We start from the raw sequence: 25,099 nt of genomic DNA, 5'->3' as shown, positions 1-25,099 counted from the left end.
CATATTTTTATGGTCTTCTCCTAATTAAATTTCTCTTAGATTTACTATACTAGAAAGAGTTGGAGTCAGAATCAGGTAGTAGAAAACTGAGGAGTTGGAGTTAGTTTGGTGAGATTGCCCACCCCTGCTCTAATTTTGCACCAGATGATGAATCTTTTTTTCACATCGCTTGAATGTAGATAAAAAACCTTAAGATGGGGAAGCAATCTTTAGGGTCTTCACCAAATAGTTGTTAAATGTCTTGCTAGAGAAATTAAGGGGACCTGTAAAAATTGAGCACTTTCAAATTTAAAAAAATCTTGTTCTGTTTCTCAGTTTTAGCTTCTTAGAAATAGAGGCCCTATTCTTTCATCCCCATTTACCCTGGAGGCCTGAATGCAAAACTATAACTTAAAAGAAAAGCATGAGCCCTTGTTGATTAGAACAAAGTTCCATTTTAAAAGGGCTTTTTGTGTTGCATTGTAAAATGAGGTGTATTGACTTCAGTCTTATTATTTGGATGAGCCAATTGTTTGCAAGGTGTTAATTGGATGGATTATTAAGATTTATTGAAATCTTGCAAGGTGCTTATCTGTGGATTTGTTTTGGTCTCTGCATTTAGGGTAGGAAACATTCAGTATCATTTGTCTGTCTTTCTCTAACTCATTGTGTGTGTAATTCAGTGACAGAGGAATTCAGTTATTGTTCCTTCAACCAAACTACTGAAATTGTTTGAAGTGGTTGTCAGATGGGTATGTTTGGAGGAAGCAGAGAAGGGTTCTAAGGAGGGTTTTTTGGGAGAAGACAGTTAACAAAAGGGAGTTGTAAAAGAGGACTGAAGGCTTCTGGGGAAGGATTGCTGAGTAAATGTGGTGAGGGGGGTTTATTGAGCTTGAGATGGAACAGTTCTGAAAGGGATAGAGATCTTGAAGAGAGGATGGGGAAAGGTTTGGGTAAAACTTATGAGAGTTACGCTTACTGACTATTTTGTCTTTTAAAGGGAAGACTGGAACTGGGAGAGACATAGAGTTGCTGACAGGTAAGAAATGAAAATCAATGTCTCACTGTACCTGCCTACTCTTACTATGATCTGTAGGCATCAGGAGAGATATCTTAGGTCAGAATGTACTTAAATATGGCTAGTGTATACTTGTGACCATAGCCTATAGATTATTTTATTCAATTTAGCACATAACCAGCAGAATAGAGGTTATTGAAACGTCTCGCACTGCTGACAGTTATTTTAAGTAAGATAATGTGGTTGCTATGTTAGTCTACTTTAAAGATAATAGAAACTGAATAAAACAAAATTCGCTAAAAAAAAAAATCAGCGTTTGTCATGAAATGCCTAGCCACTTGCCTGGGGTTACCCCGTGGCCACTTAGAGGGTCTATCCCCAGCACAGCTCAGGTCCGCGTACACCTGCCCGCTTCTGCTCTACAATAGCACCCACCGATTGTGTCACGACCACCTCTGGGCAAGTCTCCCGTTCTTAAATTTATTCCCAGTGATTTCTAGGTACTGGGGCCACACTCCCAGTGGTCCCACAGTTCCCAGAAAGCACTCACAGGCTCAGCACGCAAACCACCAGGATTCTTTATCAGTCCAGACAAAGAGGGCGAAAAAACAATTATGTTTTTCTCTTAAAAAAAATATTGAGCAGTGGAACAGAATAGTACAAATAGGAAACAATAACAACTAACTGAAATATGGATCAATTATAACACTAACTAAACATCTGTATACTGTCTAAACAGTACCTGGGAAGGGTCAGCAAAGATATCTGTCTAAATCCTCCCGGGCTAAACTGAAGCAACAGCCAGCACTACTGGATAATTTTTCAAACTCCAAGCCAATCGGAGCCCAGTCAAAAAGATTTGAACGTATACTGCTGTTTGCTTCCTGCTAGTGTCAAACTAAGAAAATTCACTTGGTTTTCTGTAACAGCTTTACAGCAAAGAAACACCACCTGCTGACCACATAGGAGAAATACACTTCAGAACATAATCAATGCAGGAAAATATCCAATTCATTTTACAAGTTTAAACACACTGTTTCTTCATATTTTTTTTATTGGGCTAACTTAGTATTCTGAAGAAATTAGAAATATATTAATTTTGTGGTCGTCAGGGAATTTACAGCTATGAAAGGTTATTTTTTTAGGGAGGTTACTCCTGGAGGAGTCATTCATGTCTATACATTGCAGAATTCTGTATTTGTGCTCTTGAGACCGAGGATACAGCATCAATAATTTTTCTTTTTTTCAGTACCCTTTGCACATCCACCCCACCCCTCTACTGCACAGTTCCTGAACATAGCCTCTCCTTCCCTACTCCCTGTTATACAGCTCCCTTTTCTGTGACCCCCAAAAGCAGGACAAACTATTTCAAATTTTTGGAACCTCATCTGTTACAGCTGCTTTTCTTCTTGGCTGTTATGTTCATGTGTTGTCTGATAGAAGCATTTGAACTGTAGGCTTTACAGTGTCCCGTGCGTTTGGGTTGGGGGCAGAAGTTCCGGGGATGCTGGCGTGAGCCGCTTTCATGGAGCAGCTCACATGTTTTTATGGCGAAGTTTGGGGGCGGAATCTTGGATCTCCCGCCTAGAGAGTAATGTCATTAAGTTGGCCCTAATAACGGTTGATTATATACCAAGACTCATTATCCATACGTGGAGTTCTGTTGGAGTAGAGGAGGTGGCCTAATGGTTAGAGCACCGGTCTTGCAATCCAGAGGTGGCCGGTTCAAATCCCACTGCTGCTTCTTGTGATCTTGGGCAAGTCACTTAACCCTCTATTGCCTCAGGTACAAACTTAGATTGTGAGCCCTCCTGGGACAGAGAAATATCCAGAGTACCTGAATTAGAGAGTTGCACGGGGACAGAAATCTTTCTCATCCCCGCCCGTCCCTGCTGGAATCTTACCCGTCCCCACTGGAATCTTACCCATCCCCACCCATCACTGTAAGAATTTAATGGTACATAAAAGAAAATTCCAGTCAGCTCCCTCAGTCTCTCTCTGGATTTGAGCCACAGCACTGTAGGCAAGGAAGGAATGGAAGCTGAAACTTGGAACACTCTGGTGTGCACATGTAAGATTTGTCTCTGATTTACTGGCACTGTGTGCTGAGAGGTCACCACGTGCATGCGCCAGTAGGTCAGGTGACATCTGATGCTCATGCCTGTGTCAGAGCTGAGGTCTACTCATCAGCCCGGGAGCAAAGAGGATTAATTGTAACATAGTAAGTGACAGCAAATAAAGACCTGAATGGTTCATCCAGTCTGCCCAATAGTCACACTCATTATCACTTCATGATTAAATCAACGAGTGTGATATTACATACTTGATTATGGTCTTTCTTTTGTGTTTCTGGAACATAGACCATAGAAGTCTATCTGGCCCTATCCTTGTGTTCCAACTGCTGGAGTTGTCGTTGAAGCCCACTCCAGTCTATTCATTTTCTCATTTGTGGAACAAAGATCATAAAAATCTGTCCAGAACTGTTCTTATGTTCCAGCCACTGAAGTTGCTGTCTAAGCCCTTTCCAGCCCATCCTAAACCAGACTTCCATATACTACTACATATATTAGACACAGACCATACAAGTCTGCCCGGTATTGGTCCTAGTTAATCACAGCCAGTCGCCATCCAAGCATTACTTCACACATCCACACACATGCAGCCATTTAAAGGTAGGTTTTATATAACTTCCATTTTCTAATTAGAGATCCTCTGTGTTCATCCCACGCCTTTTTGAATTCCATCATCATTTTGTGTCTCTACCACCTCCTTAATGGAAAATTTCCACATTTGTACTGTTAAAGCAAGGAGGAAGAGGAGAAGAACAGCAGTCAAAGAACTTGGTACTCGGTAGATGATAGGCTGGTGCAGGTGTAGCTTACACTTTCACGGGAACCCCCGCAGAACTGTTTCCATCCCCACGGGAACCCCGCAGGAACTGCTTCCGTCCCCACGGGAACCCCGCAGAAACTGATTCCGTCCCCACGGGAACCCCACAGAACTGCTTCCGTCCCTGCGGGAATCCTGCGGGTTCCGCAGGATTCCCGCAAACCCTGTTCCCAGTGCAAGCTCTCTAACCTGAATGTAACTCACCTTGAGCTACTACTGAAAAAGGTGTGAGCAAAATCTAAATAAATAAATAAAATAAAAATACTTCAGTCCGGCTTGCATACAGGAGGTCGAAGATGCGACCTGATGTGTAGCAACTTCCTTCCGCTCAACTGCTAAAAGATGAGGTTCTGGGATAAAGGAATATTTGAAATAGCTTGTCCTGTGGGTGAAGTGGGTATGAAAAAGAGGAGATTAGTTTGTGGAATATGGTGTGGGGAGGGGAGCTGGAGAAGTATGTACATTGGGGAGGGTTGGGATGGGCTCTGACTGGGTGTGGTCAAAAGGGGGCTTGGTGTATAGAGGGAGAGGTGAATAGATGTGAACCTCAAGGGGGTCTGTGCCTTGGAAGGAGAGAGAACAGGTTGTGTGTCTTGGGGGGAAGGGAGCCAAGCTCGAGTATGTACAGGGGGAAAGAGAATGGAGAACTGCTACAGCAGGATTGAGGGAATGGGTTTGAGAGAGCTATGATAGAGTAAATGATAAGAATAGCCATACTGGGATAGACCAATGGTCCATCCAGCCCAGTATCAACAGTGGCCAACCTAGGTCACAGAAACTCAATAGTAGCAAGCATTCTGTGATACCAATGGCTTCCCCATCTAAATAGCAGACTATAATAAGAATAGCCATACTGAAAAGCTCGACTGGTACAACCTCCTACCCAGCTCTCCTAGGATGGAAAGGGAGGTGAGAGCTGTGTGTGTGTTTGTGTTCCAGATGCAGTCTGAGAGCACTAGGGATATATATGTGTGTGTGTTTGGGGGGGGGGGGGGGTTCAGAGAGTGCTGTGGGGGTCTGTGCTTGCTGGAGAGGTGTGAGAGGGTGCAGTGGCTGAGTTTATGGAAAGGGGGGATGTGTGTGCTGAGGAGGCAGTCTAAGAAAGTGAGGGATGAAGAAAGAATTGAAGGGGAGTCTAGCTGGACATGGTGGAGGGGTAGCATTGTATGTTAATGAGATCCTTGACTCAGATAGATTACAAATTCAGCAGGACACAAATCACACCTTTGAATCATTGTGGTTGAAATTCCATGTATAAAAGGGAAAAGGACGGTGTTAGGATGTACTACCGTCCACCTCGCCAGGATGAGCAGGTAGACGCAGAAATGATAAAAGAAATCAGAAGCGCAAACAAAATGGGCAATGTGATAATAATGGGTGACTTCAATTATCCAAATATAGACTAGGTAAATGTAACATCGGGACATGCTAGAGAGGTACAATTCCTTGATGAAATCAAGGACAGCTTTATGGAGCAGCTGGTGCAGGAGCCAACGAGAGAAGGAAAAATTCTAGACTTGGTGCTTAGTGGAGCACATGATCTGGTGAGGGACGTTATGGTACTGGGGCCGCTTGATAACTGATCATAATATGATCAGTTTTGATATCAACCTTGAAGTAACTATACACAGGAAGTCAAATACGTTAGCGTTTAACTTTAAAAAAGGAGACTATGATAAAATGAAAAGAACGGTTAAAAAAAACTTAGGGGGGCAACTGAGAGGGTAAAAACTGTACAACAGGCATGGACGCTGTTCAAAAATACCATCCTGGAGGCCCAGACCAAACATATTCCACGAATTAGAAAAGAAAGACGGAAGTCCAAAAGACAGCCGGCATGGTTGAAAAGTGAGGGTGAAGGAAGCTATTAGGGCTAAAAGAAATGCCTTCAGAAAATGGAAGAAGGAACCGTCTGAAAATAACAAGAAGCAGCATAAGGAGTGTCAAAGCAAATGTAAGGTACAGATAAAGAAGGCCAAGAGGGATTACGAAAAAAAGATTAGAGGCAAAAAAAAACATAGTAAAAAATTTTTTCGGTATATTAAAAGCAGGAAGCCGGCAAAAGAATCGGTTGGGCCGCTGGATGACCGAGGGGTAAAAGGGGCGATCAAGGAAGACAAAGACGTAGCGGAGAGACTGAATGAATTCTTTGCTTCAGTCTTCACTGAGGAAGATTTGGGTGGGATACCGGTGTCGGAAATGGTATTTCAAGCGGACGAGTCGGAGAAACTTACTGACTTCACGGTAAACCTGGAGGACGTAATGGGGCAGTTCGGCAAACTGAAGAGTAGCAAATCTCCTGGACCGGATGGTATTCACCCTAGAGTACTGATGGAACTGAAAAATGAGCTTACGGAGCTACTGCTAGTGATATGCAACTTATCCTTAAAATCGAGCGTAGTACCGGAAGATTGGAGGGTGGCCAATGTAACGCCCATTTTTAAAAAAGGCTCCAGGGGAGACCCGGGAAATTATAGACCGGTGAGTCTGACGTCGGTGCCGGGGGAAAATGGTAGAGGCTATTATTAAAAACAAAATTACAGAGCACATCCGAGGACATGGATTACTGAGACCGCAGTCAGCACGGCTTTTTGTGTGGGGAAATCTTGCCTGACCAATTTACTTCAATTCTTTGAAGGAGTAAACAAACATGTGGACAAAGGGGAGCCGGTTGATATTGTGTATCTGGATTTTCAAAAGGCGTTTGACAAGGTACCTCATGAAAGGCTACAGAGGAAATTGGAGGGTCATGGGATAGGAGGAACTGTCCTATTGTGGATTAAAAACTGGTTAAAGGATAGGAAACAGAGTAGGGTTAAATGGGCAGTATTCACAATGGAGAAGGGTAGTTAGTGGGGTTCCTCAGGGGTCTGTGCTAGGACCGCTGCTTTTTTAATATATTATAAATGATTTAGAGATGGGAGTAACTAGCGAGGTAATTAAATTGCTGATGACACAAGTTATTCAAAGTCGTTAACTCGCGACAGGATTGTGAAAAATTACAAGAGGACCTTACGAGACTGGGAGACTGGGCGGCTAAATGGCAGATGACGTTTAATGTGAGCAAGTGCAAGGTGATGCATGTGGGAAAAAAGAACCCGAATTATAGCTACGTCATGCAAGGTTCCACGTTAGGAGTTACGGACCAAGAAAGGGATCTGGGTGTCGTCGTCGATAACACACTAAACCTTCTGCTCAGTGTGCTGCTGCGGCTAGGAAAGCGAATAGAATGTTGGGTATTATTAGGAAAGGTATGGAAAACAGGTGTGAGGATGTTATAATGCCTTTGTATCGCTCCATGGTGCGACCGCACCTTGAGTATTGTGTTCAATTCTGGTCGTCGCATCTCAAGAAAGATATAGTAGAATTGGAAAGGTGCAGCGAAGGGCGACTAAAATGATAGCGGGGATGGGACGACTTCCCTATGAAGAAAGACTAAGGAGGCTAGGGCTATTCAGCTTGGAGAAGAGACGGCTGAGGGGAGACATGATAGAGGTATATAAAATAATGAGTGGAGTGGAACAGGTGGATGTGAAGCGTCTGTTCGCTTTCCAAAAATACTAGGACTAGGGGGCATGCGATGAAACTACAGTGTAGTAAATTTAAAACAAATCGGAGAAAAGTTTTCTTCACCCAACGTGTAATTAAACTCTGGAATTCATTGCCGGAAAATGTGGTGAAGGCGGTTAGCTTAGCAGAGTTTAAAAAGGGGTTGGACGGTTTCCTAAAGGACAAGTCCATAAACTGCTACTAAACGGACTTGAAAAAATCCAAAATTCCAGGAATAATATGTATAGAATGTTTGTACGTATGGGAAGCTTGCCAGGTGCCCTTGGCCTGGATTGGCCGCTGTCGTGGACAAGATGCTGGGCTCGATGGACCCTTGGTCTTTTCCCAGTATGGCATTACTTATGTACTTATCAAAAACAAAATTACAGAGCACATCCAAGGACATGGATTACTGAGACCAAGTCAGCACGGCTTTTGTGTGGGAAAATCTTGCCTGACCAATTTACTTCAGTTCTTTGAAGGAGGTAAACAAACGTGGACAAAAGGGAGCCAGTTGATATTGTGTATCTGGATTTTCAGAACGTGTTTGAGAAGGTACCTCATGAAAGGCTACAGAGGAAATTGGAGGGTCATGGGATAGGAGGAAATGTCCTATTGTGGATTAAAAAACTGGTTGAAGGATAGGAAACAGAGAGTGGGGTTAAATGGGCAGTATTCACAATGAAGAAGGGTAGGTAGTGGGGTTCCTCAGGGGTCTGTGCTAGGACTGCTGCTTTTTAATATATTTATAAATTATTAAAGATGGGAGTAACTAACGAAGTAATTAAATTTGCTGATGACACAAAGTTATTCAAAGTCGTTAACTCGCGACAGGATTGTGAAAAATTACAGAAGGACATTACGAGACTGGGCGGCTAAATGGCAGATGACATTTAATGTGAGCAAGTGCAAGGTGATGCATGTGGGGAAAAAAGAACCCAAATGATAGCTACGTCATGCAAGGTTCCACGTTAGGAGTTACGGACCAAGAAAGGGATCTGGGTGTTGTCGTCGATAATACACTGAAACCTTCTGCTCAGTGTGCTGCTGAGGCTAGGAAAGCGAATAGAATGTTGAGTATTATTAGGAAAGGTATGGAAAACATGTGTGAGGATGTTATAATGCTGTTGCATCGCTCAATGGTGCGACCGCACCTTGAGTATTGTGTTCAATTCTGGTCGCCGCATCTCAAGAAAGATATAGTAGAATTGGAAAAGGTGCAGCGAAGGGCGACTAAAATGATAGCGGGGATGGGACAACTTCCCTATGAAGAAAGACTAAGGAGGCTAGGGCTTTTCAGCTTGGAGAAGAGACGGCTGAGGGGAGACATGATAGAGGTATATAAAATAATGAGTGGAGTGGAACAGGTGGATGTGAAGCGTCTGTTCGCTTTCCAAAAATACTAGGATTAGGGGGCATGCAATGAAACTACAGTGTAGTAAATTTAAAACAAATTGGAGAAAATATTTCTTCACCCAACGCATAATTAAACTCTGGAATTCGTTGCCGAAGAACGTGGTGAAGGCAGTTAGCTTAAAAAAAAATCCGCAATCAAGCGGAGAACTCGAACGCCCCACGGGAAAACACAGAAATAGGTAAAAAGTGGGATGTTTGACCACGGAAATACAAATCCTGGAGACAATATCATAAAAGCTTCTTTATTGAAGAAAAGACTCGACACAACTGTTGTGTTTCGGACTACAGGCCTGCATCAGGAGTCTCCCGCTATGACGTAGCGTATATGGAACGTTCCATGCTGCGCTCCTAGTGACCCGCTACGGACAAGCTTACCACGAAAGGTCTTTTTCAAGACCACTTTTGTAATATAGCCAATACGTTTGGTTCGTCACACGGACCAAATCGTGTTTCAGGCATTTCAGATTCATGTACGCTACGTCATAGCGGGAGACTCTTGATGCAGGCCTGTAGGCCGAAACACAACAGTTGTGTCGAGTCTTTTCTTCAATAAGAAGCTTTTGTGATATTGTCTCCAGGATTTGTATTTCCGTGGTCAAACATCCCACTTTTTACCGAAGGCAGTTAGCTTGGCAGAGTTTAAAAAGGGGTTAGACAGTTCCTAAAGGACAAGTCCATAAATCCACAATTCCAGGAATATCATGTATAGAATGTTTGTTTGTTTGGGAAGCTTGCCCGGTGCCCTTGGCCTGGATTGGCTGCTGTATTGGACAGGATGCCTGGGCTCGATGGACCTGATCAGAGAAGGCTATAGAATAGAATTCAATGCCCTGATAAGAAACGTGTTTGTGGAGTCCCGATGCGGCTCTTCCGCCAAACGGGCGGCAGTAGAGGAGACCTTGCAAGGCTTGATTCACATAGGGGCGGTTTCCCCCTTGCCTCCCGCTGAATGCGGCTCTGGCCGTCACTCCATTTACTTTGTGGTGCAGCGAAAAGGAGGGTCTTTTCGGCCTATCCTAGACTTAAAAGAAGTCAACAAGTCTCTGAATGTGCGGCATTTTCACATGGTAACCCTGCGCTCCGTCATAGCGGCGGTACAGCCAGGAGAGTTTCTCACGTCTCTGGACCTGAAAGAAGCTTACTTGCACATACCAATTTGGCCCCCGCACCAGAGGATTCTGTGTTTTGTGGTGATGGGAAAACATTTCCAGTTTCGGGCCTTGCCTCCCCACAGCTCCCCGGACCTTTTCCAAGGTAATGGTGGTAGTAGCTGCTTTTCTCAGGCGAGAGGGTATCCGGGTTCACCCGTACCTAGACGACTGGCTTACCAGAGCAGACTCTGCAGAAGAGAGTCATCAGGTTACAGCCAGAGTGGTCTCAGTACTGCAGTCTCTGGGCTGGGTCGTCAATATGGCCAAAAGTCATGACCCCCTCTCAATTTCTAGAATATTTGGGGGTCCGGTTCGACACAGCCTCAGGGATGGTCTTCCTACCCGAGCAAAGGTGGTGCAAGCTTCAGAACCAGGTCCATCTGCTCCTGAGGATGCCTCGCCCCGCGAGCTTGGGAATGCTGCTAGCACTCCCCGATTGGTGCCTGGTGGTAACAGATGCCAGCCTGAAGGGCTGGGGTGCACATTGCCGGGAAGGCATGCCCAGATTCTTTGGACACCCAAAGAGTCGGAGTGGTCCATCAATCGTTTGGAGTTGAAAGCGATTTTCCAGGCGCTTCTGGCCTTTTCAATTGACCCTGGAAGGATTGGCTGTCAGAGTTCTTTTGGACAACACGACAGCATTGGCCTACATAAATCGCCAAGGAGGCACTCAGTGCATAGCACTAGCAGCGCAGGCCGTGCAGATTTGCCACTGGGCCGAGCTTCATCTGCAGTTTCTGTCAGCAGCTCATATTGCAGGTCAGAGCAACGTGCAAGCCGATTATCTGAGAAGGAATCAAATCGACCCAGCGGAGTGGGAACTTGCAGACGAAGTATTCCTGCAGATATGTGCCAAATGGAGAAAGCCCGTAATGGATCTTATGGCGTCAAGCACAAATGCCAAAGTCTCGTGCTTCTACAGCAGACGGAGAGATCCTCGCTCGGCAGGGTTGGATGCTTTGGCTCAACCCTGGCCTCAGGGCCTCCTGTATGTGTTCCCTCCGTGGCCCTCGATAGGGCGAGTACTCATGCGGATTCGGCTCCACCAAGGAGAGCTGGTTCTCATTGCCTCGGATTGGCCAAGGAGGCTGTGGTATGTGGACCTCCGGCAGATGCTGATAGAGGATCCCCTGCAGTTACCTCTGGTACCGCACCTGTTGTCACAGGGCCCAGTGACCATGGAGGACGCCTGCAGCTTTGGTCTTACGGCATGGCTATTGAGAGGGCGCAATTGAGAGACAAGGGATATTCCAGTAATGTCATTTCCACTCTCCTACAGGCCCACATGCGTTCCAATTCCGTGGCTTATGCCAGGATTTGGTGCCAGTTTGAGGCTTGGTGTGCTTCTAGAGCGATCACACCCATGCGGGCTTCTGGCTCGCTGATACTTGACTTCTTGCAGGGTGGTTTACAAAAAGGCTTGGCCTATAATTCCCTGCGTGTTCAAGTGGCAGCCTTAGCATGTTTTCGTGGTAAGTTCGCTGGCCTCTCTCTGGCTGCTTGCCCGGATGTGACATGGTTTCTTAGAGGGGTGCTTTGGCTCTGTCCTCCCGTGCGGGCCCCCTGTCCGGCCTGGAACCTGGGGTTAGTTTTAAAGGCCCTTCAGTGTTCGCCCTTCGAGCCGCTTAGGTGAGCTTCGGAGAAGGATGTGACCTTAAAGACGGTCTTTTTGGTGGCCGTGACATTGGCAAGACTGGTATCTGAGCTCCAGGCGCTGTCATGTCGAGACCCATTTCTGCAATTCTCAGAGTCCGGAGAAAGATTTGACACTAAAGGCCGTTTTTCTTGTGGCCATTACTTCGGCGAGACGGGTGTCTGAGCTCCAGGCGCTGTCCTGTAGAGACCCATTTCTGCAATTCTCAGAGTCCGGGGTCACGGTTCGGGCCGTGCCTTCCTTCATGCCTAAGGTGGTTTCAGCGTTTCACCTAAACCAGCCTATTTTCCTGCCCTCCTTTTCTAAAGAGGAGTTTCCAGAAGCCTATGGGCAGTTGCACCTTCTGGATGTGCGAAGGGCTCTGTTACAATATCTGTGCATGTCAAATACCTTCACCTCTGACCATCTTTTTGTTCTTTTGTCAGGTCCGCGCAAAGGGTCTCCAGCATCTATGGCCACTATAGCCCGTTGGCTCAAAGAAGCTATCTTTTCAGCATATCTGTTATCTGGTCAGCCTCCACCTGAAGCCTTTAAGGCACATTCCACATGAGCGATTTCCTCTTCTTGGGCTGAAACTGGAGCACTCTCTCTTCAAGAGATATCTAGTGCAGCTACTTGGGCTTCGAAGCTCTCTTTTGCCCGACATTACAGGCTGGATGTGGCTGCCAGGAGAGACGCGCTTTTTGGAGCACAAGTGCAGGTGCGTGGTGTGGCTTGTTCCCACCCTATCTAGGGATTGCTTTGATACATCCCACTCGTAATGGATTCATCTGCTTGATGTCAAGGAAGGGAAAATTAGGTTCTTACCTTGGTAATTTTCTTTCCTTTAGTCATAGCAGATGAATCCATGAGCCCTCCCTCAGTGGTTCATTGTGTGATTCATGTTACTTTTATGTTCAGTTTTTCCTGTAGATATGTTCCCTCATTGGGAGAAGTTGGAAAACAGTCTTCAGGATTTCTATTCAGTTACAGGAGGATGAGTTCATTCCCTCCAGGAGGATGAGGATGAGTTCATTCCCTCCTTTGAGTTATAGCTCCAGTTTTGGTGCGTTCATCCGCTGTGAGGAAAGTTCATGTTGTTATGCTTTGTGGTGTTACACTGCTTTGGAAGCTTCAAATACTGAAAAGGCAGATGGAGCTAGCTGGCCATGAGGCACTATGGTTTTTCAGTGCTCTCTATCTTCCCCTGCTGGTTGATGGACACAACCCACTCGTAATGGATTTATCTGCTATGACTAAAGGAAAGAAAATTACTAAGGTAAGAACTTAATTTTCCCATGCCCTCTGTGCATAAGATATCCCCGCTGCGCTGTTATCCCATTTAGGGTCCAAAGTACCATTAAAATCCCCCCCCCCCCCAAAAAAAAAAAAAAGAAAATGCCCAGCCCTGTATCTATTTCATAATTTTTTATTGGTTTATATTAAACTTAAACAGAAATATACTGTCAAGTGAAAAACAGCCAAAAAGAAAACATTTCTTACTTATTCTTTTAACATTACACTTTAAATGGCTTTCTTAGACCTCAATAATTTGGGGGGTTTAGAATAAGTGAAGTTACCTTTATATAACAATTTATAAGAAACTAATGACACCGTATTCTCAATCTATTATTATTTATCTCTAACGTTGTTTTGAATCTAGAAACAACTTAAGCTGATCAGGAACATAAAAGACGTTTTGGTATTATTAAACCTCACAATACATTTACATGGATAGGCTAACAGAAAGGAACCTCCCAGTTCCACTGTTTTTAATCTCATTAAAAGAAACTGTTTTCGCTTTTGTTGAGTCTCTTTCGTTACATCTGGGTACAACCATATTTTTTCTCCACCAAAATTGTGATTCGTTGATTTAAAGTAAAGTCTCATTACAGCATTCAAGTCCTGTTGGAAAAGAAAAGTCACCAACAAAGTTGCCCTTTCAGTGGCAGAATCTATTGATTGTTCCAAAATCGCCGTTAGATTTCCCACATCTATTTCATTTCCAGATTGAACATTTACTGGCTCCTCTATTTTTTTAGTCGTATTTGGTATGAAGTAAATTTTATCTAATGGAGGAATCGCTTCTTGAGGATATTTTAAATTTTCTTTAAGGAATCTAGCGAATAATTCATGGGGAGAAACCCCACACAGTTTAGGAAAATTAAGCAGTCTCAAGTTCAATCTTCTATTATAGTTTTCGATATTTTCTAGTTTTCGTCTAATATCCACACTATCCTTTATCACGGCAACTTTAAATTCGTTTGTTTGGTCCCTCTCTTTTTGTAAGCTCTCAATTTTCTGTGAAAAATCTTGCTTATTCATATCAACAGCGTCCTTCAATTCTTGAATCTTATCACCTAAGGATTTTACCTCTCCCGATGAGTATTGAAGGGTTTTATCCATTTCTAGTAATTTCAGCCAAATTGTCTCTAGGTTAACCTCCGTTTCCTTCCCTGCAAGTTTAGATGTTATCGGTGAGTCAGTCACCCCACTGGAACCACGAACTTCCACCCTTCCGGTGTCCGTCAGTTTCTCCTGCCGACTCACACCAACTGCTGGGCTTGGAGGAATCTGAGAGAACGGCGGGGGGGAAAGAGATATTTCACATTCCGGCGAGAGTGCCGCTCCACCCGATACTCCCGCCAAGGAATCCACCCCGCTTACTGCTTGAGAAAGAGCGGGAAAGAAACGCTCCAAACCAGTTCTCGCTGGCGTGGACGTCCCGGTAGGTGGGGGAACCACCCGGACTGTTCCCTTTCTTTTAGAATGAGGCATATTTCCAGGAATAACAAAGTTAGCTGAACTGGCTGGAGCAGTCTCTCTAGACGTCCGCTCTCGGCGCACCCCAGCCCTGTATCTAAGTAGGAATTGGTCCAAAACATCCAAGAAAGCAACCTGGCCCTCATTAGGCGTGTGTATACACCCAAAGGTTGAAGATTGCCTTTCTCAGCTTCAATAAAAGTAACAAATAGCGACCTTTCTTGTCTGAAATAATTTTCTGTATTTGCCAAGAATAGGTAGATGAAAGGGCTATCAAAACTCCTCTAGTCTTATTTTGGGAGCGATTAGAAGCAAAAAAAAAAAAAAAAAGTGGATATTTTTTATGAGCCATGTAACGCTCTTGGGCCGGTTTCAGATGAGCCTCTTGGATTTACAGTTAAACAAGTTATTATTATTTATTGCACTTGTATCCCACATTTTCCCACCTATTTGCAGGCTCAGTGTGGCTTACAAAGACCTGTTATGGCATCGCCATATCAAGGTAACAGTACAGTTGGTGTTACAAAGAAATCAAGGAAAACAAGAGGATCTGGTCAAGCAGTTATAGAAAGAGCCATTCTGATTAAAGGTGGATAGGTGTTAAACTAGACATAGCATAAATGAGTTACCAAGATCAAATTGCCCATGAAAAAAACATAATTCCTATTGCATGAAACAAACAAGTCCCCCAATAACACCTCTTGTGTTCCCTTAAGAACCCACTCCACGCCCCCCCCCCCCCCCCACACCGATACCCATCAGCTTTTGTAGGCATCACAGCACTCAAGGATCAGCATGCCCACATATTTCGAGAGGAAGCAGTACACCTTAATAGAGCATATCAGCCAATAAGGCCTAAGATTCATCCAGATTCACTAAACAGATAATACTATATATCTGATAACATTACAGTCCAGATGTCTTGCATTGAGAAATTTAGCCTTTTGCGGAGTGTTGCCGCTGAAGGCGACCCTATCCATGGGATACTCGTTGCCATTTTGGCCTCTCAACTCTACTACGACCCACTGAGACTGAAGGAGGGGAAGAAGCTTGCACTTGATCCCGAGGAAGATATGTCTGTGCCTCTTCAAGGGAGCAGACCTGGTGTAGCTTGCCATCTTTATAAAAAACCAAGGCAAACGGGTACTGCCATTTATAACTGATAACCTCCTCTCGCAAGTGTTGGGTCAGGGGTCGCAGTTCGGCTCTTCGCTTCAATTTGGTAGTAGACAGGTCTTGGTAAATATCAATATGATAGGTGTCCCATTCAAATGCATTATTCACCCGAGTTTTAGCCAGTAGGGTTTCCTTTAGTTTAGTCTTTGAAGCAGGCAATGATATCTTTATTACGATTCTGCCTTTGGTTACCCAGTGCTTGATGAGCTTTGTCAAGCATAATAGAAGATGCATCAACTGGATCAGTACCCGATGGAAGAAGAGCCCCTGCTATTTGCCAGACAACTTTTTCACAGCCCATATAATCAAGGCCTTCTGAGACTCTTCTAAACTGGGGGTTAGATCTGCGGCACCAACACAATTAGATCCTCAGACTCCCCCAGTTTCACAGACTGCGTAGATTTTGCAGCAGCTTCAGAGTTACGTGGACGATGTACTTCCTCTTCCAGCTCCATTTCTGGCGATGCAATAGCAAGGGCTGCGGCCCGCTGCTGAAAAGCAAAGTCTTGCAGATTTATTGCCCAAATCTGCTGTTCTGCCAACCAGAGCAGAGCACCCCAGCTCTAAGGAATATCAGCTAACAAAAGACCACAAACTCAGCAACTGGATGGATCGATAAGCTGCCATTTTTGCTGAATTGTGTAGAACTCTTCATTCAAGCAACCATTCATGATGGTGATGTCACTTCGTTATGCAAATCTCTCACATGTATATTCATTATGAGTATCCTGCAAACCTGATTGGCTGGGGTGCCTCTAGGGCCAGGTTGGGGGACAACTGGATTACAGCCATCCAAGTGCTGGAGTCACTAGGGTTTGATATCATTTAACCTAGGTCCCATTTTGAATTTGTCACTTAAATTGAAATTCATAGCTCTGCTAGATGTGACTTGGGAAAAGGCCTTTGTTCCACAAGAAAGGATCACAACTTTAGTACCTATTGTGGAAGAAATAAGATTCAGTAGACGTCAAGCATGGGACACATTGAAATTGTTGCGCCTCATTGCTTTAAGAGAATATGCCATTATTGGCATGTGTCAGTATAGGATAAGCCCAATGGACCTTACACATTCAGTGTATCTGGGCCACTCAGTGTGTAAAACCAAGTAGTTCAAGTACTTTATCCTGGTGGCTGCTACCATCAGATATGGCCAGGGGCATCTTTCAAATTCTCATAGCGGAAAGGCCCTAGACCTCTTTTTCTATGCACTTTGCTTAATTACTTTCTGTGTTTGTTGATTTGGTTTGAAACCCAACTCAGGATTTACTTGAGTACAGTTGACTCTTGTTGCCACCGTGTAGAAGGTAGCCCTATCTCTCTACAGCCTTTCGTTGTTTGATTCATGTAGGCTTGCTTCTATTGAAACTTCCCAGTGTGTCTTGGGACCTCAGCATGGTACTGACCCACCTAATGAAAGCTCCCCTTAAGGGGCTCAATTTAAAAGCACTTAGACTTACAAAATTCCATAGCTTACTATTGGAATTGGAGTGGAGGAGTGGCCTAGTGGTTAGGGTGGTGGACTTTGGTCCTGAGGAACTGAGTTCAATTCCCACTTCAGTCACAGGCAGCTCCTTGTGACTCTGGGCAAGTCACTTAACCCTCCATTGCCCCATGTAAGCCGCATTGAGCCTGCCATGAGTGGGGAAGCGCGGGGTACACATGTAACAAAAATAATAAAAAAAACTTTGTATGTCTAAGTGCTTTGAAAATATACCTCTTTTTCACTAGACTTGTATGAACTGAAGAAACTTACCTGGTGGCAGTCACTTTGACACATACAGGCATATTTTCAAAGCACTTTGGGAGGCTAAGTTCCATAGGTTTCTATGGAACTTTGGGAGGCTAAGTGCTTTGAAAATATGCCTGATAGTGAGCTCCATGAATTAGTGACCTGCTATACACAAAGTTTTTCAACCACAGGTGGTCCTGCCTAGTGGTGTCAAATTTCCTTTTTAACAAATTCATCATCCATTTTTCCCTATGCCACCTATCTATGGTGATAAAAGTGCCTTGCACACCTGGAATGGCAAGAGAGCCTTAACCATATGTGTGGAGCATATTAAAGCGTTCATAAAGTCGACTCGACTTTGTATTTTTCTGACCCCAGTAAAACTGGGATTCCATAGTCAAGCATCTAATTTCTAATTGGATGGCAGATTGCATCTTTTGCCCATATGTATTAGACATTGGAGGAGCATGAAGGCTTATAATGTCAGTGCCATTGCAGAATTGGTGGTACAGCACGAATATCATATTTGGAAAACAATTTCCAATAGAACAGTGGGTATATTTCTACATAATCTCTTGAGGTTTAGAATCTAAGTTTGACTAGACCACCCTCTCCTGGGTCCATTTTTATTTCCGGGTGGTTGTATTAAAAAAAAAAAAAAAAAAAGGCCGATTGCCACCAAAAACAAGTGTGATATACTTTTGGTATTCTGTTTTTCCCTTTTTTGTTAAACGTAGCCTGTAGTTTGGTTGTTCTCATAACTGGGAATCTTTTGTCCTTGAAGAAAACAAAGTTGCTTACTTGTAGCAGATGTTCTCCGAAGACAGCAAGGTATTCCTCATGAAACCCCCCTGCCTCTACTGGGAGTTGACTGCTCCTCCTCTTAACTTAAGCTTCTGACTGACCTCTGAGGTAGCATTGTATAACAAAGCCAGGGAATTACCACACATGCACAGTAGGCTGTGCTAGAAAGCTTTCCAAACTTAGTGTGTGTGTTATTTTTTCCAGTGTAGGCACTTTCGGGTGACATTACTGAGTTATGAGGACAAATACCCTGCTATGTTTTTTTTTTTTTTATTTGTACCCCGCGCTTTCCCACTCATGGCAGGCTCAATGCGGCTTAGGTACTTATTTGTACCTGGGGCAATGGAGGGTTGCCCAGAGTCACCAGGAGCTGCTTGTGCCTGCAGTGGGAATCGAACCCAGTTCCCCAGGACCAAAGTCCACCACTCTAACCACTAGGCCACTCCTCCACCCTTTTTTGTTTTGTTTTTGTGTCCTGCCTCTGAAAAAACTTAGGATGATGTCTTGATTTCTCCCCCCCCCCCCCCCCCCCCCCCCCCAAATCCTACATCAAAAAGTTCCTTCCCCAAAGTGCTTATAGTATAAGTGGTTTCCTGAAATACTGGGGGATAAAGGACCTGATTTCACCAAGTCTTTTCAGTTTTCTGTGTCTTTGAGATGAAAGGGACCTAAGAGGCCCTTTTTCCAAGCTACAGAAAAGAGCGATTTGCTAGTGGCAGCAGCCGTTTTTCCCATGCACCAGGGCCTTTTTTACCACAGTGGGTAAAAAGCCCCCAGACAAATATGGCCATTCATTCAATAAGAGAACTCTTACCGCTTGGCCATACGGCAGGGAGCTGTTACCGCCACCCATTGAAGTGGCAATAAGGGCTTCAGCGGCAACAGGTTTTCTTTTCCCCCCGGAAATGGCGTGCACTTGGGGCAGAGCTACCACTGACAGCTGCGTTGAGCCGGTGGTAGGCCTGATTTAGCGTTCAGTAAACCCGCATTTGGCTTACCGACATTTTGTAAAAGACCCCCTAAGTGAATTAAACAGGGTCACAGGATCTGCCAATGGGAGAAACAGGATTTGAACCCCCCCCACCCCCCAAACATCTGATTTCTAGTTTGTTTATTAATTGCCAGTATAGTTTTTTGCAGACATTTGTTGGGGTGTTTGGAAAATTGTGTTCTGTTCTATATGTCTGTTGTGTTTCAAGATTCTTGCTGATCTCCTGCAGCTCAAAGAAAATGAATGGCACCCTGGACCACCCAGACCAGCCGGACATAGATTCCATCAAAATGTTTGTGGGTCAGGTACCACGCAGCTGGTCTGAGAAGGAGCTGAGAGAATTATTTGAACAGTATGGAGCGGTCTATGAAATCAACCTTTTGCGTGACAGAAACCTGAATCCCCCACAAAGCAAAGGTGAGGCTTCTGTCCATATATATTTTACTTGGTATCATATAATTTTGGATTTATTTCTTGTGCATGATAGAATCTATAGCCCATTATGAACAGACTAGTAAAACATGGCCGTTTCAGGCGCAAATGAAACGGGCGCTAGCAAGGTTTTCCTCCCGAACCCCCCCCCCCCCCCCCCCCCCCCCCCCGCTCACCCCTTCGGCGTTGTGAAGGCACTGACCGCCATTGTTGTGGACCTCGCCAACGCCACCTTCAATGTGCTGAGTTGTTGGTTGTGAAGCCACTGACGCCATTGCTCCGCCCTTGACATCATCACTTTTGATGCGAGGGCGGGGCCCCAACACAGTGATTTTGGTGACTTCACCACCACGAACCCTTCGAACCGGAAGGAAGTGCCCGGAGGAACTGACAGTGACGTCAGTGTCCTCAGAACGTTGAGGGTGAGTTTTATTATATAGGATGAAGGTTTTATAGGGATACAGGTTATTTGAGATATGTGCAATATTTGGATTTGGATTTTGCTCACACCTTTTTCAGTAGTAGCTCAAGGCGATTTATATTCAGGTAACTTTCCATAGTGAAATTTCATCAGTGGGTCATATGCTTTACATATATGAGGATGATGGAAGCTTTTGAAAAAAGCATTTAGTGGTGCGTTTGAAAGCTGTCTTTATCTGGGAGGAATATTCCTCTTCTGTTTTTTTTTTTTTTGGGGGGGGGGTGGAATTTGCTTGCATTGTCTCATGCTGGGCTGTCTACTTTATTTTCATTGTGATTTTTAATCGGAGAAGGCATCAGAATCTGCTTGCATGCAGCTGACAACTCTGTCAGGCAGCTGTGATTGCTGTTAGAGAGTAGCAAACACCAGCAAAAAGAGTGAAAATGAAAATTGCAGCAAACTGGGCGCTGTACATGTAAAGTCTCAGCATAGAGCTTCTTATGTTGACTTGCAGATTTTTTTTTGGTCTTCATATTTACACTGGCTTGTGGAGCTTTGGAATTTATGAGTTACAGAAGAAATATATTGATAAGTTTATATGTCTTATTTATGCTCCATAGTTCACATGTACAAGTGTGCCGCTTCCTTTTCCTATATTGTCACTAAATTTAACGTATTCTTTTAACTTTTATTGGTTTGGTACCATATACAGGAATTTTAGAGTTTATATGTTTTCTGTTTTCAGGGTGCTGTTTTGTTACATTTTACACACGAAAATCAGCTTTAGAAGCACAAAATGCACTGCACAATATGAAGATTCTTCCCGGGGTAAGAGAAAGTTCTCTCTCAACAAGTTTCTTCTCTTACTACACCTACTCTTCATTGAGACTCTGCTTGGATTCTGTCAATATCTACGGCTTTCCCTCTTCCCAAATGTCTGGCTACTGTATAGTTTTCTTATGGAATGCGCACTGCCTGTCATTTTAAAGTGCTTTTCTTCTCTTTCAGATGCACCATCCCATTCAGATGAAACCAGCAGACAGTGAGAAGAATAATAGTAAGTTGTGGTGAACCCAGGGTGGTGTTTATGATCTGCCTGCTCAGTGTATTGAAGGGACTAACCAGAGGGTTTTTTCTTTATTTTGCTTACCTTGTAAAACACTTGAAATGGCTCATTCTTCAAATTTTCTGCAATCTGTTTTATAATCTAGAACAGTGGTTTTCAACCTTTTTATGTTTTTCAGTTGGGACTGACCTGATGGATGATTCTCTCTCTGTATATATGTGTATGCAGTGGTTTTCAACCTTTTTATGTTTTTCAGTTGGGACTGACCTGATGGATGATTCTCTCTGTATATATGTGTATGCAGTGGTTTTCAACCTTTTTTTTCAGTTGGGACACACCTGATGGATGATTCTGTGTGTGGGTGTGTATAGACTCTCAGGGACCTTTGGTCTGACACTGTATGGCATTCTTATGAATTAAATTCAAACATGCTGTCCACAAAAACCTTATTTTTCACCAACGTCAGGTGCAGATCAGAACTAGTACGTTTCTACATGGAAGTCAACATAAAAAAAAATTCTTATTCCTTATAGTCTTCTCCAGACCATTCCCAACGAGTGGGTAATATGCACTCCTACCAGCAGAGGGATACTGAGAATTATTGAGCATTGCTCCTGTATAACGGACTGTGCAACGCTGACCTGCTCAGTATTTCTCAATCTCCCAGCAGAGGTAGGTGTGCTGTGCAACCTTGCTCCATGTTTGTGGGTGTGGCGGTTTTGGCCACTTCCTAGTGTTAATGTTCTGGGGTTCCCTTGGAGGGACCTTGACTGTTTGGGCTTTTTGTTTTCTTTAAAAAACAAAAGAGAGGGCGAGAGATAATACCAAAACATCTTTGTCTTCAGGAGAGGAGCAGCTGCTTTTGGTCGGTTTCTGGCCCCTGCGCCTGTTGGAGGTTCACACTCCCAGCTCCGGGTCCCTCCCGCTCCCCTCTGCCCTTGGGCAGTGTGCCTTGACCTTCTCCCCCTCCTCCCTGGGAGAAGTTTCTTCAGGCGGTGCCATGGAGGGAATAGAGCATCGTTCAATATATTAAAAAAAAAAAAAGTGCAGGCACTGTAGCTTCTGTGTGCCGGAGCCATATTTCTGTTTTGGTTGCAGCTGCAGTCCTAGAGCTGACAGAGAAAAAAAATATGACAAAACAAAAGACAAAAAGTTTCAGCGGTGGGACGTTGGTGGCGGGTCACTGCGAGGGTGGCTTTTTCCTCCCCTTCATGGCATTGCAGTCTGAGAAGGCGCACCGTTGTGTGGCCTGTTTAACGTACCGTGTGGTTTCACTTAATACCGGCCTCTGCCGGGTATGTGAGGAGGCGGAGTCCAGGTGCAGTGAGGAGCCAGAATCTGTTTTGCTGGCAGCAGCGGGGGCGGCAAAGACTCCCTGCCAGGCTGCAGAGGCTAATTCTGCGGATCCGATCGCTCCTTTCCATGGTGCGCTGGACGCCGTTTTGGCGGGAATGTCCACCATGCTGCCCCCTCATGCTCCGGCCCTTGCCTTGACAGAGGAGCCGCCGGTTCTGTCGGCATGATGCCTCCGTGGTCCCAGCTCCTTGTTCTCCAGAATTTGTCCTGTTACTACATCAGGCTTATTGCCTGAAATGGGGACATCCGCCAGAGGTTTCAGAGGGTCCACCAGTGTGGGACGGGCCCTTGGTGCCTTCAGATGGGGTCCTTGGGACCAAGAGACCTCGTCTGGCCATGATGGAGGCTACGGCCGATACTCCATCTACTTTGTGGTGCCGCGAAAAGGTGGGTGTTTTCGCCCTATTCTGGACTTAAAAGAATTAAACAAGTCCCTGAGGGTGCGGCATTTCCACATGGAAACCCTGCGCTCCGTCATTGCTGCGGTACAGCCAGGAGAGTTTCTCACGTCTCTAGACCTGAAAGAAGCTTACTTGCACATACCAATTTGGCCCCCGCACCAGAAGTTTCTGAGGTTTGCGGTGTTGGGAAAACATTTCCAGTTCCGGGCCTTGCCTTTTGGCCTCGCCACAGCTCCCCGAACCTTTTCGAAGGTAATGGTGGTAGTAGCTGCTTTTCTCAGGCGAGAAGGTATCAGGGTTCACCCATACCTAGACGACTGGCTCATCAGAGCAGACTCTGTAACAGAGAGCTATCAAGCTACAGCCAGAGTGGTCTCAATACTTCAATCTCTAGGCTGGGTCGTCAATATGGCCAAAAGTCACCTGACCCCCTCGCAATCTCTAGAATATTTGGGGGGCCAGGTTCGACACAGACTCGGGCTATGTATACCTACCCGAGCTAAGGCGGTGCAAGCTTCAGAATCAGGTCCGTCTGCTCCTGAGGATGCCCCGCCCGCGAGCTTGGGACATTGTCCAGCTGCTGGGATCGATGACAGCCACATTGGAAGTGGTGCCCTGGGCGAGAGCGCACCTGAGACCTCTACAGTATTCCCTACTTCAAAGATGGTCTCCAGTTTCTCAGGATTATCAATGCAGACTTTCTTGGCTCCCTGCGGCCCGACTCAGCATGGAGTTGGTGGCTCTCAGACAGCATGCTGCAGCGAGGAATGCCGCTGGCGCTCCCTGATTGGTGTCTAGTAGTGACAGATGCCAGCCTGAAGGGCTGGGGCGCACATTGCAAGGGGAAGCATGCCCAGGGTCTATGCGAGGAGTCGGAGTGGTCCTTCAACCGCCTGGAGTTGAAAGCGGTGTTTCAGGCGCTTCTGGCCTTTCAAGTGACCCTGGAAGGATTGGCTGTCAGAGTGATGTCGGAGAACACGACAGCAGTGGCCTACATAAGTTGACAAGGCGGCACTCAGTACAGAGCACTGGCCACGCAGGCCGAACAGATTTGCCACTGGGCCGAGCTGCATCTTTAGTTTCTGTCGGCAGCTCACATTGCAGGTCAGAGCAACGTGCAAGCCGATTATCTAAGCAGGCATCAGATCGATCCAGCAGAAAGGGAATTAGCAGACGAAGTATTCCTGCAGATATGTGCCAAATGGGGCAAGCCCGTGATGGTCTTATGGCGACAAGTTCAAATGCCAAAGTCCCGTGCTTCTTCAGCAGATGGAGAGATCCTCGCTCGGCAGGGTTGGATGCCTTGACTCAGCCCTGGCCTCCGGGCCTACTATATGTGTTCCCTCCGTGGCCCTTGATAGGGCGCATGCTCCTGCGGATTCGGCTGCACCCAGGAGAAGTGGTCCTCATCGCCCCGGATTGGCCCAGGAGGCCTTGGTATGCGGACCTCCCACAGATGCTAGTGGAGGCTCCCCTTCCTTTACCTCTGGTACCGAACCTGTTGTCACAGGGCCCGGTAGCCATGGAGGACGCCTGCCGCTTTGGTCATATGGCATGGCGATTGAGAGGGCGCAATTGAGGGACAAAGGCTATTGAAACACAGTCATTTCCACTCTCCTGCAGGCCCGCAAGCGTTCCACTTCCGTGGCTTATGCCAGGATTTGGCGCCAGTTTGAGTCTTGGTGTGCTTCAAAAGCGATCACACCCATGCGGGCTCCTGCCTCTCCGATTCTGGACTTTTTGCAGGATGGTGTACAAATAGGCTTGGCCTATAATTCCCTATGGGTGCAAGTGGCAGCGTTGGCCTCCCTTCGTGGTAAGGTTGAAGGCGTGTCTTTAGCTGCTCATCCAGATGTGGGGTGCTTCGGCTCCGGCCTTCCGTGCGAGCACCCTGTCCAGCTTGGAACCTGGGGCTAGTTTTGAAGGCCCTGCAGGCTTCTCCTTTTGAGCCGCTTCGGCGAGCATCTGAGAAAGATTTGACACTAAAGGCCGTTTTTCTTGTGGCCATTACTTTGGCGAGACGGGTGTCAGAGCTCCAGGCGCTGTCCTGTAGAGACCCATTTCTGCAATTCTCAGAGTCCAGGGTCACGGTTCGGACCGTGCCTTCCTTCATGCCTAAGGTGGTTTCAGCGTTTCACCTAAACCAGCCTATTTTCTTGCCCTCCTTTGATAAGGAGTAGTTTCCAGAATCTTTGGGGCAGTTGCACCTGTTGGATGTGCGCAGGACTCTGTTGCAGTATCTGCGAGTTATTATCTCTTTCAGGATCTATGATCATCTGTTTGTTTTGCTATCAGGTCCTCGCAGAGGGTCTTCAGCGTCTAAAG

At 45.5% G+C, this 25,099-nt stretch overlaps 1 protein-coding gene across 3 annotated transcripts in view; it reads left to right on the top strand.

Annotated features, from left to right (window-relative positions):
- The first annotated feature begins 984 nt into the window (after positions 1-984).
- CELF1 (CUGBP Elav-like family member 1) overlaps positions 985-25,099 on the top strand; it is an 84,810-nt gene continuing 60,695 nt past the window's right edge. For all 3 annotated transcript variants that reach the window (XM_030200931.1, XM_030200932.1, XM_030200930.1), the window contains exons 1-4: positions 985-1,018; positions 19,328-19,515; positions 20,697-20,779; positions 20,960-21,008. In XM_030200931.1, coding sequence (XP_030056791.1) covers positions 19,338-19,515; positions 20,697-20,779; positions 20,960-21,008 — 310 coding nt within the window. In that variant the 5' untranslated portion in view covers positions 985-1,018; positions 19,328-19,337. The remainder of the gene's footprint in view (positions 1,019-19,327; positions 19,516-20,696; positions 20,780-20,959; positions 21,009-25,099) is intronic.

The sequence above is a fragment of the Microcaecilia unicolor genome, chromosome 4 (genome assembly GCF_901765095.1).
Source record: "Microcaecilia unicolor chromosome 4, aMicUni1.1, whole genome shotgun sequence".
Classification (NCBI taxonomy): Eukaryota; Metazoa; Chordata; class Amphibia; order Gymnophiona; family Siphonopidae; genus Microcaecilia; species Microcaecilia unicolor.
The sequence above is the reverse complement of the archived record's forward strand: the minus strand, read 5'-3'. Positions and strand labels throughout refer to the sequence as shown.